At 39.7% G+C, this 19,241-nt stretch overlaps 1 protein-coding gene across 2 annotated transcripts in view; it reads right to left on the bottom strand.

Moving 5' to 3' along the window:
- Positions 1-1,077: 1,077 nt before the first annotated feature.
- Positions 1,078-19,241, bottom strand: part of PCYT1A (phosphate cytidylyltransferase 1A, choline) — a 40,748-nt gene continuing 22,584 nt past the window's right edge. For both annotated transcript variants that reach the window (XM_057306554.1, XM_057306553.1), the window contains exons 3-9: positions 17,544-17,643; positions 12,298-12,414; positions 11,229-11,380; positions 9,189-9,267; positions 8,447-8,589; positions 6,270-6,458; positions 1,078-5,172 (exon numbers count right to left, since the gene is read on the bottom strand). In XM_057306554.1, the coding sequence (XP_057162537.1) occupies positions 4,966-5,172; positions 6,270-6,458; positions 8,447-8,589; positions 9,189-9,267; positions 11,229-11,380; positions 12,298-12,414; positions 17,544-17,643 (987 nt within the window). In that variant the 3' untranslated portion in view covers positions 1,078-4,965. The remainder of the gene's footprint in view (positions 5,173-6,269; positions 6,459-8,446; positions 8,590-9,188; positions 9,268-11,228; positions 11,381-12,297; positions 12,415-17,543; positions 17,644-19,241) is intronic.

The raw sequence follows: 19,241 nt of genomic DNA, 5'->3' as shown, positions 1-19,241 counted from the left end.
TAGATGAATGGATAAGGAAAATGTGGTGTATATACACAATGAAATATTACACAGCCATAAAAAGGATGAGACTGTGCCATTCGAGACAACATGGATAGACCTAGAGGGTATTATGCTAAGGGAAATAAATCAGACTGAGAAAGAAAAACACCATATGATTCCACTCATAAATGGAATCTAAGAGAAAATGAATAAAGAAATGAAAAGCAGAATCAGAACTATAAATACAGATAACTGATGCTTGCCAGAGGAGAGAGGGTGAGGGGTTAGGTAAAATGGGTAAAGACGAGTGAGAGATACAGGCCTCCAGCTGTTGAATGAGTTAGTCACAAGAATAAAAAACAGAGCATGAGGAATACAGTCAATGAATGGCACCTGGGTGGCTCAGTCAGTTAAGCATCTGACTCTTGAGTTTGGCTCAGGTCATGATCTCAGGGTCATAAGATTGAGCCCTGTGTCGGGCTCCATGCTCAGTGCAAAGTCTGCTTAAGACCCTCTCTTCCTCTCCCTCTGACCATGTACACCTGCTCTCACTCTCTCTCTCCTTCTCTCTCTCTTAAATAAATAAATAAAATCTAAAAAAAAAAAAGGAATACAGTGAATGATACTGTAATAGCAATGTAATGGGATGGATGGTAGCTATACTTGTGGTGAACATAGCATAATGTATAAACTCGTCAAACCACTAAGTTGTACACCTGAAACTAATGTAACATTGTGTGTCAACTAAAAAAAAAAGAACTCAACTAGGCAAAAATAGTACAAACCTAAAGTCTCAAAAGAAACCAGGCTTCTGATTAGATGGGAGGTGTTCTTTCCCTTACAGATGTGTCATGAGGGCACTGATGACATTTTGATCTCATAGATCTGGATCAGCCTCCCTTAGAGGGACAATGGCTTTTTGAGCTTCTTTGCAAAGCTGCACAAGGATATCCCTCATAATATGGTCATGGAACAATTCTGAGGAGACAAATTAGGATGTAAAAGCAAAGGAACTGAGGGTATAGGTAAAAGTCCCAAATACATAAAACATCTTATACCCATGTATACTAGGTCGAAAACACAGGAAATGGAACATTAGGTAAAACCACTTTGCCTTTATTTGGCTAAATGACAAAGGCCAAAATAACTGAACAAATTAATAACACTTACATAGGAAAACAATATACTGAACACCGATTGAGGAAAACGCCCTGTGGCTGCTGGCACTGCGGATGGGCTAACATTCACGCCAAGGCCAGCGTTTCTTCCCAACACACCTTTTTCTTTTCAGGATCCTCAATACAAAACAACCCAACCAGTCAAGACTCTGCGTTTAAAACAGTCAGTGCTCCCCTAAGAAGGGTGGGAAAGCCCTCTTTAAACCTAAAGGAACACAACCTGAGTCATCCTAGTGTTAAACCTAGCACTTTTGTTTTCTACCCCAGTCTGAGTATTAACATAAAACTTTGGCAGACAGATAATCTTTCTTCTTTCTTTTAAAGAAAATTAACATTTAATAGTATAATCCCAAGAACATGTTCCACTTATTTGGAAAAATAGAAGCTAGGGACCACTCTTTATCTCATGACAATCTATTCTATGAGAGAAAACAAGAATAATCACTGTATGACTTTGAAAAATACAACCTTTAAAAATACTTATATTGGTAAGTTTAAAAAAAAAAACCATTAGTTAAAAACATTGTTAAGGGAGATTTTCTTTTTCTACCTGTCTTAGTTCAACTTCTGGTGAAAGTGTGTGCTGACAGAAAATGTAGAAGCTATGGCTTCTAGAGATTAAAGAAAAGCAGCAAAATATAATGGATTTGGGAAGATTTTAGATAGACGATCTAGAACAGGATCCAAAAGGCAATGCGCTCCAGAATAACAAGCTACCCACAAATCAAGATAATCCAGAGAAACAGAAGCACTGTGAAGAACCACCACAGAGGGGATATGCAGACAGAGGCTGCCCGACCAGTTGTGCATCACAAGTAAAGAAGGAAAATCTAACTCGGGTGCTGGGTTATCGGTAACCAGAAAAAGTCAGAAGTTCTCTTGACCTCCTTCGTATTTTTTCTTATTTAGGGTCTTCAACCTTCTCATATCCCCAACCTTCTCACCCAAGCCTCAGCGAAATAATGGTCTTTGGCTCTAGCTATCAGAAACAGCTGCAGCAGTACAAAAGACCTGTTTCTACTTCTCTGAAGTTTCAACCTCTATTCCTTAGTGCTACTGAGTCTAGTGTGTATGAAAAGAGCCAACCTTCTGCCCCAGGTAACTGAAGTAGCACCTCCTCAGCACGAGCTCCTGGGCCCGTCTCCATTCTTCTGTCTTACAGACTGAGCTCTGAAGCCAACGAGTGTTTAAGGCTCTCCCATCTCTGCTACATTTGGCTTATTGCTTTGTGTGTGGGATTCAGGGAAATAGCTAATTAATATTAATATAAGAAATCAATATTAATAGTTAATATTACAATTAATAATAGAAGACTTACAGATCACAGGCATGGTCATGGTAGGCAACCACTAACTTCATTTAATTAGGCACAAATGATCAAATACTGCATCATCCCAACAGCGTCTTCCCTCCACCCATCCTTGTCCAGCACCTAGGATCACATTTATCCCAAAGTAGCTAATATGCCACACCATACAAGTTTTAGCTTTAAGTCAAAATTATTTGAAGATGCACTAGTGTTAGGACACTGGGGCCACAGAAGTTCGTTAAAAGGCGTGAGAGGGATTTCCAAGCTCGTGTGCATATGCTGGCCCCGGCAGTCTCACAGAACTTCTCAGCACAGCGGTTATATTCCAAGGGCAGGGAATGCCAAAAGTAGCCCATTGACAGAGCAGAGGAAGAGGTCCCAGACAGTATACTTGAGAGGAGTGACATGCACGAGGAAAACCGCATTCTGAGCATCTCCCTTGCCAAATACACTTGGCCAATATGTACTTTGAGGGAACAGGTAGGTGACCTTCAGAGATGATTTCATCATCTTTCTACACCAGGGAGAATAAGACAGAAATAGGCAGAATTCCCAAGAAGACTAAAGCAGAAAAGTTAAACTATGTGATCCTAGGAAGCTGGTTAATGTAGGAAGACAAGAACTTGAACTGTTGCAAAAAAAGGATTTCAAGCCAAAGCTCATGTAAACCGTATTTGATAGCAAAAACAGCACTTCATGAGAAGGGTCAGAAATGTAGTTTTCATAAGCCATCATGACAACAAGAGATTTCCTTCTCTTTGTGTCTCTACTCAGCCATACTCTGCCTCTCTGGGTGATCGGAGTTTTAGGAAACCAGGTAGTCCTGCTGTGCAGGCAGGCAGTGATTCTAGCCTCTGATCCTCAGGCAGAAGAGAAGGTTTTACCAGAAAGTATTTAGGGAGGAGACTATGAGATGCTCACAGCCCTAGCATAGGGGCAAGAAAAGATAAAATGTGGTTTTCTTAGCTGAAAACACCAAAACTCCACCCCCACAAGGGGTATTTATGAGTGACGGGGTGGGGCCTGGACATAAGCAATCTTCCCCTGAACCCAGCTACAGGATTACTGAAGATGACGGTCTGCTGGGTCATGTAGTTGCAGAATGCTAGAGGCTTAAAAATGAGCTCATGCTCAATAGCAAGTGTTAAGCTTCAGCATCTCCGATGTTGAATATAAGCAGTGACTCCCCCTGGGCAACCTAACAGAGGAAGTGGGACCATAACCACCAGGCACACATGGGAAAGGGAGAGAACCTGCCATTCTCTTGTAATGTTTTGTGGCCTGCTGGAGGGGCAGCGGAGGGAAGTCCCAACCAGCTGCAGCTCTCAGAGGAAAAGAAACACCACCTGGAGCATCAGTTCCAGTCGAGAACATTCTTAAGAAGGACCAAGTTCAAGATAAGGCTTTAGGAAGGGGGGTGTTTCTTTATGCTTTCGTGTTTACATTCTGTGCAAATCTCCTAAATATTCAATATGGCTTTGAGCAACACGGATTAACAGATCATGTTCAAACTGCAGACATTTACAAAGTATCCTCTGTAAAAAGCTAGGTAATAAGCATTGATATAGCAGGGCCAGGGGCGTACTCCCAGGTGGGAAAATTAACCTAACCTGACCCTGTATAGGACTGAGTCCTGTCCCACTGCCCCCCCAAACACAACAAACCTGAAAGTGTTCTTTCCTTCAAAGGTAGACTGTAGGAAAAAGATTGACAAGAGCTCCCAAATAACTGGGCAACAGAGTTTTCTGAGAAGATGAACACAGCAGGAGAACCGCAGCTGATGCCATGTGGTCTGGCTCCATCCCCATCAGTGTCTTCCAGGGACCCCATTGGGTCCAACAAGAAACTCCTCAGGGAGTAAGAAAAGTTAGGCTCAGATCTCCTTCTTCTCACAGCCACATTGACACATGTGCCAGCAGTACATTTAGGGGATTTGTGACTGAGTTTACACAGCTTTTAGCTTTTTTTAAGGACACCAAAACTATGCTATTTCTCCTCCCCCTGAAATCACTCATCAGCACGGCTCATTGCTGGAAGGACTTGGCAAGCCACTTTGCCTCAGAACAGAAGGCAAACATTATAGTGTATCAGGAAGAAAAGGCCTCTGGGTAATACACCATTTCCTTCTGCCCACTCCTCAGGGGCAAAAAATTAGTTCTACTTACAACATTTGAAAGACTAATTTTTAAAAAATTAATAAAAATGACAATTTCCCTGTCAAAATCACATGAACATAAACAGTAAAGCAAAGTCTGGAGGGAGGGTATATGGATGCAGAACAGGTTTCTGAGGTGTAGTCAGCCTCCTTCTTGGTGTGAACGGGTGATGTCTCTTAGAGGATGGGCTGTCTGATCCCATCCTAGGTCCTCCTGCCCCAACTTTCTTTCCTTTGTAGCTGTCCTTAGGTTTAGTGTTGGAATCACAATTTGAAATTCAACAGAGAGCTTCCGAAGGTGATGGAACAGAGGGAGGGGAGAGGAAAGGAGGGATGAAAACTTAGTCTTCTTCATCCTCACTGATATCATAGGCTGCAGCCTTGTGCCTGGAGAGGTTTGCTGGGGAGGAAGGCGGGGAAGTCTTGCCAGAGAAGGGCCATCGGAAAGACGGTGAGGGGGAGCGTTCCCGAGTGGGGCTGCTGCTGGGACTCTGCCTTGGACTGATGGCCTGCAGCATCCGGCCTTTCCCCTCTTTCAGCATATGTTTCTGGGGAGACCAAAAGGAAGAATTAGAAGATGGGGCGCCTGGGTGGCACAGCGGTTAAGCGTCTGCCTTCGGCTCAGGGTGTGATCTCAGCGTTCTGGGATCGAGCCCCACATCAGGCTCCTCCGCTATGAGCCTGTTTCTTCCTCCCTCTCCCACTCCCCCTGCTTGTGTTCCCTCTCTCGCTGGCTGTCTCTATCTGTGTTAAATAAATAAATAAAATCTTTAAAAAAAAAAAAAAAAGAAGAAACCTATGTATTCTACTAAATCATCACTGGAGGATCTGAGACTTCAAATTATCATGAGTGCCTTGTGCAATGTCAAAAGTGATCAAATAAGCTAGGCGAGGACATACCTAAAATTTTAAGCAACTGCCTCCCTAAAGTAGTCCATGCTAAGCTACTTATCTAAGGGTTCTCACATGCTATCCACAGTCACCCAATTCTTGACTTCTATGTCAAAGGAATTCCTAAATGGCTACTCGGTCTGCAGTCCAGGCTCCAGGCAAAAACAAAGGAACTAACTCAGACAAAAGGGTACCTATCCTAGTTTTAGAGCTCTCTGAAAAGGAAATTCTATATTCTCCCTGAATAATCTGTTCTGGTATCAAACACTTTCATAGTTAGATCCTTCCTGATATCCTAGGGCTCACTTGCTAAATAACTACACTCACCTTCTATTTGGCTTGGAAAGACCTTGTTACTCCTCATGGACAGAACTCTCACCTCACCCAGCAGCTCTGCAGCAGCTGTTTGTAGTGGAGGCAGCTTTCTTTTGACTGTTCTTCGTTCTTTTCTTTCCTTTTTATCTAAACCTATAATATAGAAGCAAGCTAGGCAAGGTTACTTGCCTATCACCAGATTTGGAGGTTGACAGAGAGCTGGCAAAATTATTTCGGAGAATGTGTAACCTCTTTATGTAAAGATTTTAAACAACTTTTTGGGAATAGTTGAAATATAGTTCTGCCCACTATAAAGAACAGATTAGATAACTACTTAATGGTGATGTCCCTTTCTATAATGCTATAATTCTTTCCACAGCATGAAAATTCCCTAAATTTTCCTGAAATTCCCTAAATTGTCCACCAGGAAAGAACATACCAGCGCTCCTTCTGGACCAAACATTTCCAGGAAACTTCCAATGAATTCTCGGGATTTCTCCTCCCATTTCTGAATGAGATCAATGCTTTTTTCTTCGACCTTCTGAACAAATTCTTTTGACTTTTCTTCCACATCTTTCACTTTCTTCTTTACTTTGTCAACCCGCTCCTGCAAGTGGTATTTCTTCTCCTATGTAAAGAAATAATTGTTTTGAGAAATAATACTCACTCTGATCTCTGTTCCAAAGGGAGAAGAAAAAAAACATTTCAGCACTCTATTGACACTATTTCCAGTCATTAGAATTTCACTTCGGGGGCGCCTGGGTGGCACAGCGGTTAAGCGTCTGCCTTCGGCTCAGGGCGTGATCCCGGCATTATGGGATCGAGCCCCACATCAGGCTCCTCCACTATGAGCCTGCTTCTTCCTCTCCCACTCCCCCTGCTTGTGTTCCCTCTCTCGCTGGCTGTCTCTATCTCTGTCGAATAAATAAATAAAATCTTTAAAAAAAAAAAAAAGAATTTCACTTCGCCCTAATCTAGCCCTTGTTTCTCTAGCATAATAACAGATTAAATATACTCTGGATGGTCATCTTATATGAAAGTGTGACAATTCGAACACTGTGGAAGCCTGGACTAAACTAAATATATTGCGTATGCTCAGTAACAGATGGGCATATAGCCAAATGAAGTCAGATTTTTTAAGATTGCATCAAAAACTAATGATGTACTATATGTTGGCTAACTGAACATAATAAAAAAAAAACAAAACCATAAACTTGAGAAACAAGGCAGAGGATCATAGAAAAGAGGAAAAAATGAAACAAGACGAAACCGGAGAGGGAGACAAACCATAAGAGACTTAATCTCAGGAAACAAACTGAGGATTGCTGGAGTGGAGAGGGGTGGGAGGGGTGGAGTGGCTGGGTGACGGACACTGGGGAGGGTATGTACTATGGTGAGAGCTGTGAATTGTGTAAGACTGATGAATCACAGACCTGTACCCTTGAAACAAATAATACATTATATGTTAATAAAAAAGAAGGAAAGAAAAAAAAATCATAAACTTGGAACAAGAACAGGCACAACATAACCCAAACCCCATTCTAGATGAAGATATATAAGGAGCCACAGGATCACTGCACAATATTGCCAAGAATAAGACAACTATAATAGGTTGAAGTAGAAGATCTTTTACTTAATTTGTTTACTTTATTGGATGTTTTCCCTCTATCATTGGCCTATTCTATGATTTTAGAAGCTGTTTGTTTTATCTTTTAGTATTTGGAGGTCTGTTTGCTTATTTGCAAAATGAAGATGATACTCTATGGTCCTATCAGCTTCCCTAAACAGAAGGGGAAATGGTATGAACCCTCCAGGGATGGGGGGTGGGGATGTTTAGCCAAAGGAAAAGCACTTTCATAATTTCCAGATCATAAAGGGGAACGGGATTATGTTTAGTATTTTTAAACACCTGAAAAAGATTCTGTAGTAGGTGGTAAACAACAGCTAGGGTTTATCTGCAAAGATAAATCATATTTAGATGAAACCATTTCACCTATTCATTATTCACGCAACTGGCAGCAGGTAAGGGAGCATGGTAAATTACTTGTATAGAAAATATAGTTAGCAGCTTTCTTCTTTTAAAACCAACTTTATTAAGATACAATTTACACACAAAATGCATAGCAGTTTGTTTCTAAAAGGCAATATTAAGCCAAGGTAAACTTTGCTTTCATAAATCAAAATTTAAAACCTACATCCACATGCCCTGAGAAACGGCATGCAAAATGTGTGTGCCACTATCCGCACAGGGAGAAGATCCATTGCTTTCATTAGATTTTCCAAAGACCATCCAATCAAAAAAAAAAAAAAAGGTTAAGAACTGCTGTTTTAAATATATTTGATATAAATACTGTACTATGCTAAGTAACATTTTCTTATTTAATTGGCTGTGTGTCTTTATATCAACGTGTTGATACTAGACCATAAAGGCAGAGAATGCCTCTGTTTTACTCTCTTTGTAAAGAGCTTAGCACAGTATAATCAGCAAAGAGGCAATCATTGAATTTTGGAGGTGATAATTACAGCAGACCGAAAAGCAACTTTAGTTCAGATGAAGTGGGAGGCAAACGTGTGTCCTATAGGGCCAGGGAACTCTGGGATGAAGCTGAAACTCACATTGATAAAGCTGACATTGAGCTCCTTTGCTGTGTAGCCCCTCTGTAGGTTCCGTCTGGCATACACATCATAGTCCCGGACAATTCGGGTGATGATGTCTGATGTGGAGATACCTTCTGTCCTCTGTGTTGGTGCAAACATACCTAATCCAAGAACACATACAAACACTGTGACATTCTGGTTAACTCAGGCAGTAGGACTAGGTGGAAACTGGGAGCAACATTATTTTCCTCAAAAAACAATCTTCTATTACTAAATGAAGTCTGGAGATACTGACAGGCAGGAGGAGGACTGAATCAAAGGCTTGGGGTAGGGGCGCCTGGGTGGCACAGCGGTTAAGCGTCTGCCTTCATCTCAGGGCTTGATCCCGGCGTTCTGGGATCGAGCCCCACATCAGGCTCCTCTGCTGTGAGCCTGCTTCTTCCTCTCCCACTTCCCCTGCTTGTGTTCCCTCTCTCGCTGGCTGTCTCTGTCTCTGTCAAATAAATAAATAAAATCTTTAAAAAAAAAAAAAGGCTTGGGGTAAAGAAAGGAAAAACTATATGGCCCTAATACTAAAAAAAATATGGACCTGGGAGAGTTTCCTGAAATTAAAAGACATACCTAAACCTCCTATCTGAAGTGTGACTGAAAGTAGATATTGAATTTCCGAGTGTATAAATTTTCCATGTAGCACTGTCGTTGAATCTCTGATGCTGCCCCTGAGACTCCATAAAGTGAGGATGTTTATCAGCTGACTCACCTGCTTCCTTGATGTGCTTATAAACATCATCACTCCCAGCAGAAGAATAAGGGATGTCATCATGGGCTACAAAATCAATCTGAAATAAGGAAACATCATTTAAAACCACAATCACTGCCATCAGAAAGAACCAACAAATAATCCCCCAGAAAATACTCTCCCAGTAAATACTCTCCCAGACCCAGATAAAGGACAAGGAGAGGCCAGGCCTCAAATGGACTTTTCTCTTTATTTCTCTTTGCTTTGCTTCATAAATTCTGTGATTCATTCACAAGCCACTCAATCTAATTATTTATCACTCATAAATATGAAGTTGACCAGTTTCTTTTTTTAGCTAATTATCCTGGTCTACTGGAAGTGCTACCCTCATACTGCACACCAGCCACCATGCTGCAGTAAACGCGACTGGAGGATTTGCTGGTGTGTTAGTGAGTGAGTGGAGCTGAGGAAAGAAGAAAGGAAATCTCCCCATCCTCCTGGGTCTATAAAGACTGGTCAAATAAGGGTTTCAAAAATATGCAAAAGAGGTCACTTCTTCCTTAGCTGGTTTCTCCCTCAGTCCATGAGATGAGTGGGAATATAAAAATAGCAACCAAGAGCCCTTTTACTAGAACAGATGCATCTATACTGCTGAGGAATGTAAAACTCAAAGCCATAAAAAACATTTAGGTCTTGTGCTCTATCATTTTACTACTGTCAATACCTCTTGCAACAGTGAGAAAAGATCAATAGCACTGGGATCAATAATCTTTCAGAGAGATATGCTAACCTTAGTCATTCCTGAGTAGGCCATATGCCCTTTACTAATGTAATTGCTAATATGACTATAGCTAATTCCCAGAAGCCACTGTAGTGTGAAGCATGACTATCATGACCGTGTCAGAGACTCTCAGCTAACATCCTGATTACCTATGAACAATCTGTCAGGGATCAATAGGCAGCAAAGTGAAAATAAGAATGGTGGCCAAGAAAGACTGCTGGCTGAGGATTCACTGCTAACAAGGAGAAAGGGAAGTTAAAAGTTCCTCTAACCTCTTCTGCCTGGGCCTGCCTGGCTGTGGTTGCTGAGAACAATCTTATTCATCACCTTTGGTACCACTGGCTGCCAAGTATTGATATAGAAAAGCTAGAGAACTACAAAAGGTCTGTCCTAATCCCAAGCAGTTTTAACAAATACCCTTTAGCTTCAGGCCTACCCCTGCTATTGCTTTTGAAGCACTTTGGCTACTTTTGTTCTTTCTGCTCTTTCTGCTTCATTGAACAACTCACCTTTGACATTCCATATACCCTTGCTAAGAACTGACAATATGCTTGCTAGTTCCTCAAGCTTGGGGGCCTCCGACCTGACCTGATAAACATTTTTCACCTTTTATACCCACCTTTTATAGGAAACTTGTTTCTTTAATGTGTGAGAATTAAAAGGAGTGACGGATTTTATAATACTAACTCAAGGAATAAAAGTGAGAAACCTCCTGGTTTCTGATCCCATACAACTTCAAGCCCAAAATCAAAGCCCTGAAACTAGATTTAAATCAGTACAAGAGAAGTCTATGTTTATTTGTCTTGTTTCCTGGAACTCCTTGCGAGCACAGCTAAGGCTTTGTATATTCTAAAGGACTGGTATGTTAGGAGGATGGACACGTTCATAGTGTGGGGGTATAAAAATCACTTAACTGAAGAGTTCAATTTCTAGCCCTGCTACTGTGTATCCTGGACCAGGTTATTTGGTTTCTCTGGCTCTGTTCTCATATGTAAAGTAGAAATAATAGCTACCCAATAAGATTGTTTTGGGGAACAAATGAAATATAATGGATGTAGAAATGCCTGTAAACCACCAATCCCCATATAAATGTTAGGGGTGATTGTTATTAGTAGTAGCAATATAATTAGTAGTAATATTACTGTCATCTCTTCTATGTAAAATTTACATAGAGCATAGAAGTAAAATAAGGCTAGTGGAAAACTAGCCCAAGTCCCAGAAGTTTTGAGAGTTGAGGGAATTCCAGAACAAGGAATGGGGACATGTGCTCAGTTTCTTACCCGGTGTTCTGCCAGGAACTCTGGTGTCAGGGTCCAGGGGGCATTCCTCACCACCTCATCCACATAGCGGCAGTGCTGCACTGCGTCATAGCGCTCATTTTCATTCATCACCGTGAAGCCTTTGAAGTTGTGCGTAAGCTCATCACTGCAAACTGAGTTCACCACATCATAAAGTTGTAAGTCAAAGCCCCCTTTGTTTAACCATTCCTCAGTCACCAACCTCTCCCATTTCCTAGAACTGAAACCAATCTTCCCACCTGGAGAAGAATTTTCTGGATACAGCTCAGTCTGAGTAACAGTGCTTTTCCTAATCCAAGATACACCTTCAGGACCAATACTCACTAAAAAGTATGTTCATTCTTTGGAGAGGAGAGGATACAACAAGGGCCTAAAATCTTTGGCTTTGAAATTAACCTGCTGTGAATTTCTGCACACTTGAGTTTTTAAAAATGTTTTCTTATTATATTTTCATAAGACTGTGCTGGACCACATAACATTTGCTTAACAGACTTTTGCACTTCAGTTGATTCAAAATGATAAACAGGGCTGCCTGGGTGGCTCTGTCAGTTGAGCATCTGACTCCTGGTTTCAGTTTGGGTCATGATCTCAGGGTCTGGGATTGAGCGCCGTATTGGGCTCCATGCTCAGCAGAGTCTGCTTATCCTTCTCTCTCCCCTCTCTGCTTCTCTTCCCCCCAACCCCCTCACACACTCTCTCTCTCTCAAATAAATAAATAAATAAATAAAATCTTGAAAAAAAAGAAAATTGACAAACTGAAATCTAGAATAAATGCTATTCTTAAGTAGACAATAGGGGTCACTGTTGCTCCCAAAACTGCAGAAATGCAACTGAAAACACTGAGATAAAAACTGGACATCTCAGGCCAAAGAGTTTGGAGCTCCTCTTACCATGTTATATACTTCATATACTTCATGTTTTAGAGAGGCTGTTCTAGATCCCTCATTTAAAAACCAAAACAAGAGCCAGTATTCATGTTACAATAGGAGAAAAAGGCTACTATAATTTTTTTTTTCTGGAAAGCACCTAAAGTCATCAGATGTTTTCTTACCTCCTACAATGAGGTATGTATTAGGGAAAAGGTTCTTTGCTTGCATCAGAGCCCGGGCATGACCACAGTGAAATAAGTCAAATATTCCATCAGCATAAACTCTCACAGGCCGATCGCCTAAATCCAAAGGAAAGAATTTATCACAAAAATATACTGATTCGATACCTCATATTTGACAAATGGAAATGGCACTGTGTTCCATCCTTGCATACACCTCTCTCAAGGTGTTCTCTGGATATTCACCCTAATGGAATGGTGGATTGGGGTTGTGAGGAATAACATCACAGACTTCCTTGGCTCCAAAGTCCCTTTTGACATCACATCCATTGACTCTCTGTTAGCCTGATATCATTAAGCTGCTCGTGTAACTGGATTTCATGATTGCTTTTTCTTGAAGTTATTTTAGAAGTGAATGGGAATCAGTTAAGCATCTACCTTTGGCTCAGGTCATGATCCCAGGGTCCTCTGCCCAGCAGGGAGCCTGCTTCTCCCTCTCGCTCTGCCACCTGTGCTCTCTTGCTTGCTCACTCACGCTCTCTCTCAAATAAATAAATAAAATCTTAAAAAAAAATGAATGGGAAGAGTTACGTAACATGTGTTCTAAACTTCAATATCTTCACCTTCGGCTTATGCTTATATTTCAGTCATATTTAAACAGAGTATAGTTAAGCTATACTCTCGCTGCCTCTCTCTCTCATTTTCAGGCTGCCTTGATTACTAATAACTAAGCTTTGCTTTGAAAATAAACCTCCCTCCAATTGCCCAGTGAGTAAGAAGTGATCCAGAGGGGTGAGACAGGGAAGGTGAAAGGGGTGAAGGTAAGTATCAGTTACCAACTTATTGCTTCTCAGTCCCAGTCACCCTCAATACCTGCTCTGTGATAACAGATAGGATTCCTTCAAGTATTTCTCCCTGACTGTGAGCATGGTGTTATACTTTCTCAGTAGAGGGTGACAGACTATTTGAAAATCAAATATAAATCTTATAGGACTTTGTATTAGAGCTTTTCCTCTTCTCTCCATTAGTGAGAATAATAGAGAACAGATTGTTAGTTTATTTTTAGTAGTAGTGGACTATGAAAGAAAAGCCAGGAAATGATCTCTTGGGGGTACAAGACTAATACCAAAGCCAAACAAACACGTTGAGAATGGAATTGACATAATGGTTCCTCATGCTTCAAATAATAACTCTAACGAGTCCTAGTAACATATTCCCATATGTGAATAAAAGAAGAGTATTCAAGTATAGCAGCAGAAAATAACAGTAGGAGAAGCTACATCATTCTGGGAAAGAAGGGGAGCCTCATCAGATAAACCATACTGAAGGTAGGGGTAAGATACAGCTCCCTCCTGTCTTGAGGACAATCAATCGAGGGGGAGAAAACTGGTTCTCAGAAGGTTTGTGGACTTTTCTTTCCAGATAGCTTTACCCATAAGTAAGTAGCTTTTAAACTGAGAAATCATACACTGGTGATTGAAATTTAAATTCGTACAACTTTTAAGTGCAATTAGAGGGATGCCTACGTAGCTGAATTGGTTAAGCATCTGCCTTTGGCTCAGGTCATGATCCTGGGGTCCTGGGATTGAGCCCCTCGTCAGGCTCCCTACTCAGCAGGGAGTCTGCTTCTCCTCCTCCCTCTGCCCCTTTCTCCCTTCCCCTGCTTGTGCATACACACAAGCGTGTGCATGCTCTCTCTCTCTCTCTCTCAAGTAAATAAATAAAATCTTTAAAAAAAGAAGGGCAATTAGACAATATCTATCAAAAGACAAATAAATGCTTTTACCCTTTTTTTCTGGAAAGCACCTAAAGTCATCAGATGTTTTCTTATCTTCTACAATGGCCCAGCTATTCCAATTCTAGGAATTTATCTCACAGATAGATTTGTAAGTATGTACATTATTCACTGCAGCATAGTTTGTAATAATAAAAGTTTGGAAACAACATAAATTTCAACAGAAGGACTGAATGTACTATGATACACCTACTAAAAGGGTGGGAGGGAGGGATACTGGCTGGCTGTAAGACAGTGATAATAGGAAGACATTTCACTCTGTACCCTGTTTGTTCTTTATGAATGTTAGGCCATGGGAATGTATTGGTTTTATAATAGAGGCAGTAAGATTTTTAAATCAAATAGATATGCCAGTACAATGAAAAACAAAAAATAGATTTAAGAATCAGAAAGATTATAGCTCCAACTTAACAACCAGCCTCCTTCCTCTGTAATCTTAACCTCTTTAAGACTCAGTTTCCTCATCCATAAAATGAAGCAAAAGAAAACAAAATCTGAGGAACATAATCTGTCTTCTATTTCCTAGAAATCATGACCATGAAGTAACTAACATACTGCCATCTTTCCTAAACAAGTCCAGCATGACTATGATCTCACTTTTTTTGATCCTAAAAGACAAAGCACACAATACAAAAATTAAGAATATTTTGTTGTTTCTTTGACATTAGCATATAGCATGGGCAAAGCAAGATGAGGGGGATTTAGCTCCATAAACACATTTCCAGGATGGCGGAAATAGTACAGAATGCTGTTGATCGACTGGCTGTTTGCCAGGGTTAATCATCATGTTATCAGGCCAAGTCACCACCAAAGCCTTTCTCAGACCAAACTCGAGATGTGCTTCTTGCCCTTTTCAGTGTTTCCCCAGCCTCCTAAATTCTCAATTTCCCATGACTTACCCCCAAGTCTTTGGCAAACCCATTAATATAGTAACCAAATGGCCAGAAGGGACCACTGTTGAATGAGAAAATGTGGGGACAAAGCACCAGTCATTCATTCTTTTTCAAAGTGTCCACTGGTTAGGATGATCAAACCCTGATTTATATGTTGTCTCAGCATATTATTAAGAGCAACCCCCTTTCACTTTCAAAATGGTCCTGATCTGTATTATAAATTATAGTCCTTGCACTACTGTTGGCTAAATAAATATATGTCCTCCGTTAGGCAGAACAGACTTGGGTTTCAATTTACTGCATCTTTTGATATATTCTCTCCAATACCTATCACCAGAACTTTTGTCCCTAACAGGTTCCATTGCCCTTCAGACTTTGCCTTTTTTTCCCTTTCTCCCAGAAAACATATTGTTGACTTTTTTCTTTCATCTTCCAAAAGAAATAAGCTTTTCATCTCTCAAGCTATATTTGCTTTTTCTCTGGGTAGTGAGTTTTCTCCTAGATTATACCAACACCTTTCTTGTATCCCCTTAACCTCCCTAGTGAAAACATGGTGTGGAGGGGAAGAATACCCCCTTGTACTAGTTATTGGTTTAAAATTCACTAATTGTGGCACGTGTAGATTCTTTATTGGTTTACTCCTTGTCCAACACTGGCATGAATAGTCATGTGGTTATTTAACATAAGATTGAACAGACGGAATGAGATATAGGAGAAAAACTGGAGACCAAATTAGACCAGCAAACTTTAAAGGCTAATTTGTAACTCTTTGTTCCACCTAAAATGCAATCAGTTTGCCAACGGCCTTCTATATTTATAACTAATGTCTACAAAGAGGACCATCACTCCAGGGTGAAAAGAACACAAAGATGGAAAAACTTAGGTTTTAGTTTCAAGTCATCACTAATTATTTGTTTTACTATGGGGAAGCTTTCACTTCTTAGTTTCTGTGGACTTCAGTTTCTTCATGTATATAATGAAGAGATGATAAAGTAGATAACCTCAAAAAATGACTTACTTATGAAATTCTATTGATTCTAAAATTGTTAAAAATTAGATTAGTGCTTATTAATTATAAGCTTCAAAACTTGGGAATATTACACATGCACACAAACATTTTATGTACCACAGGTGATTTGTGGATCGATTAGCAATAAGCTGGGTAATATAGCCAATGTGATCAGATCTGAGTGAGGTACTACACTCTGATTGTGTGTTATTAGAGAGCACATGAAAAGACCTTGCCCTCAACAGGTCTACTATCACATGGGAATGTGATTCTTGAACTGTTTGATGGCATTTTGAAATTTGACCTGCTACCACTACACCCTATCTTGTTGTCATTTTATCATTTTACTCTGCCCGATTGGCCTACTTATTACTCAAGGGCAGCCAAGTCCAAAATGCCATCATGAGTCAGAAGGGTCGTGATCAACATGAGCTACAACTAAACACTTCTGCAAAGAGAAAGCATGCTCTGGAATTTTGAGGACTCAAAAACTATGCTCCAAATAGCCAAGAAATAGCTAAGGAGCACTGGGATCCCTGGCCTGAAATTGTCCAGCATTCATGTCTATTCATATTTTGCTACTCTTCAATTACAACAGAGAGCAAACATACTAACACTATTAAGAAGTAACCACAAATATCTTCTATATAGTGGAAATGTATAGACTTGTGGCTATGACTTCCTCTTGTTCCCTGGTACTTGCCTGGGTTCGAGTGCAGGCCTACATTTACAGAGTAGACAGAACACTTACCATAGTAATGGAAAGAACCAAAAAAGGATTGAAAAAAAGAACTGGAGAGTTTACAAATAAGTAAGGACAGCTGCCTATAGGACTTTGTATTCCTAACACTCAAGGAAGTTTCTCTTTATGATGATCCCTAAATCCACTTGTTCAAAACAGGAAGGGTATCTAGTATACATATTAATAAATTATGTAGTCAAAAACTGCTAATTAATCATGTAAATTTAGCATACAAATAAAGAGTATAGGGTTTAAAAATAAAAGTGTCTTTAAAAAAAAAACCTAAAAAATTATATCAGTAAAGATAAAGTTAAGTGATAAGAATCTCTCCACTTAGGATATTTTTGTCCTCTATCAATCAGCAGCATCATAGCTAGGGTACTAACTTATAGAAAGGGAGATGTGGGGGACAATTTTGAAGGCTATTAAAAATGTGACAGCCTGACATACTATTTGGACCTTTGTAAAAATAGACAAGATTATAATCCAGCTCAGGCTAATATCCTATTATCTCTGTTCCACTATATCTCATAGCTGTTGACAGTAGCCCAGGAAGCAAGTGTGTACGACTATATCTCATAGCTGTAACAACATAATAGGAAACAAGTTTATAATAAGAAAAAATGAAATTTTATGGAGTACAGTTATTTTCCCCAAAGATAACAGCTGGGAGATGGGAAGAAACCCTCCCCCAACTAGCCTTTACAAGTAAACTGAGGAAAGAATATAGAAAGTCCGTGTATGTTTGATAAATACAATTGAATGCTAAAAACAAGAGTAAAACAAGAATATAATTAGGCATTTACTTACAAGGAGTTCCTCTGCTGGCTTCTTCCATAGTTACCCTGACATAGGGCTTACTAAAGTCGACTTCGATTTCGTCAGAAAAAGGAGCTGGCTGCTGTAAGCCCTTAAAAAGAGGAAAGTGAAGGAAAAGAAAGTTAAATTCAATGGTACAGACTGAAATAATCAAAAAACTGCAGCTTTAAAGAACAATCAGTTATTCAATATACTGGTGATTAAATTCCTCCTAAAACCATAACAAAAGGAAAAAAAGGCATTTCAAAATGACAAATGAAAGTTGCAACCTTTTACCAAATAGGTAAATTAGTAAATCATGATATGAAAGATAAATGTCTTACTGGTGATTTCAGGGTAATATTGAGCGAGGTGGCTGGGGCACTAAGCAATGTCCCAACTAACTGGGTCCAGAATAATGGCTCCTCTGCCGTCTGGCAGAACACCCGACCCTGTTCTATGTGATGAAATTGCCAAGGTTTTTAAGTACATTTTCATACCACTTCAACTAGGGGACTGGGAAGGCAAATAGCTTCTTCTTTTTTTTTTTTCAAGACTTTATCTATTTATTTGACAGAGAGAGAGACAGCCAGCAAAAGAGGGAACACAAGCAGGGGGAGTGGGAGAGGAAGAAGCAGGCTCCCAGCAGAGGAGCCTGATGCGGGGCTCGATCCCAGAATGCCGGGATCATGCCCTGAGCCGAGGCAGACACTTAACGACTGAGCCACCCAGGCGCCCCGGCAAATAGCTTCTGTATGCTTTATTAAGCATGATTATCACAGTATAATGCTTTACACTGTAAATATGTTCTAATGCTAGTAACAGTTCATTAACAGGCAAGAAATACAATAATTCTCAATTTAAAGATGAGGAAAACAAGGTTCAAAGAAATTATATGAATTATATGCAATTACTCAGAGGCAAAGCTGAAATAGAATGCAGGAATGCTCTTTCCTCTATTGTGAAGGGAATTGTTTTCCTTAACTTTATTTTTGGATTGTTCCTCGCTAGCATATAGAAATGCAAATTGATTTATATGTGCAAATGTAATGTCTGTGTCTATAATTTCAGATGATTTTTATATATTGATCTTGGTCCTGTGACTTTGCTAAACTCAATTATTAGTTCAGGACTTTGTTCAGTAGATTCCTTAGGATTTTCTACATATAAGATCATGTCATCCATGACTAAAGACATTTTACTTCTTTCCAATCTGGATGTCTTTAATTTCCTTTTTATTATCCCTTATTGCCTTAGTTGGAATCTCTAGCACAATGTTGAACAGAGGTAGCAAGGACAAATATCCTTGCCTTTTTCCCAATTTTAGGGGTGAATAATGCACTCTTTCACCATTATTATGTTAACTGTAGGTATTTTGTGGATGCCATTTATCAACTGAGGAATTGTCTTTCTTTTTGCAATTTGTTGAAAGTTTTTATAATAAATAGGTGTTGGATTTTATCACATGCTTTTTCTGCATTACTGAAACAATCATATTCTGGTTTTGTCTTTTGTTACTTATGGTGTATTAAATTAATTGATTTTAGGATGTCAAACCAACCTTGCATTCCAGAGTGAAATCCTCCTTGGTCATGCTATATACATCTTTTTATATGTTCCTGAATTTGTTAATATATTGTTAAGGATTTTTGCATCTAAGTTTGTGAGAAATTTTGAACTATAGTTTCCTTTTCTTGTGTTTTTTGTTTT

Source organism: Ursus arctos, unplaced genomic scaffold (genome assembly GCF_023065955.2).
Source record: "Ursus arctos isolate Adak ecotype North America unplaced genomic scaffold, UrsArc2.0 scaffold_4, whole genome shotgun sequence".
Lineage (NCBI taxonomy): Eukaryota > Metazoa > Chordata > Mammalia > Carnivora > Ursidae > Ursus > Ursus arctos.
This window is presented reverse-complemented; position numbering and strand designations above follow the sequence as displayed.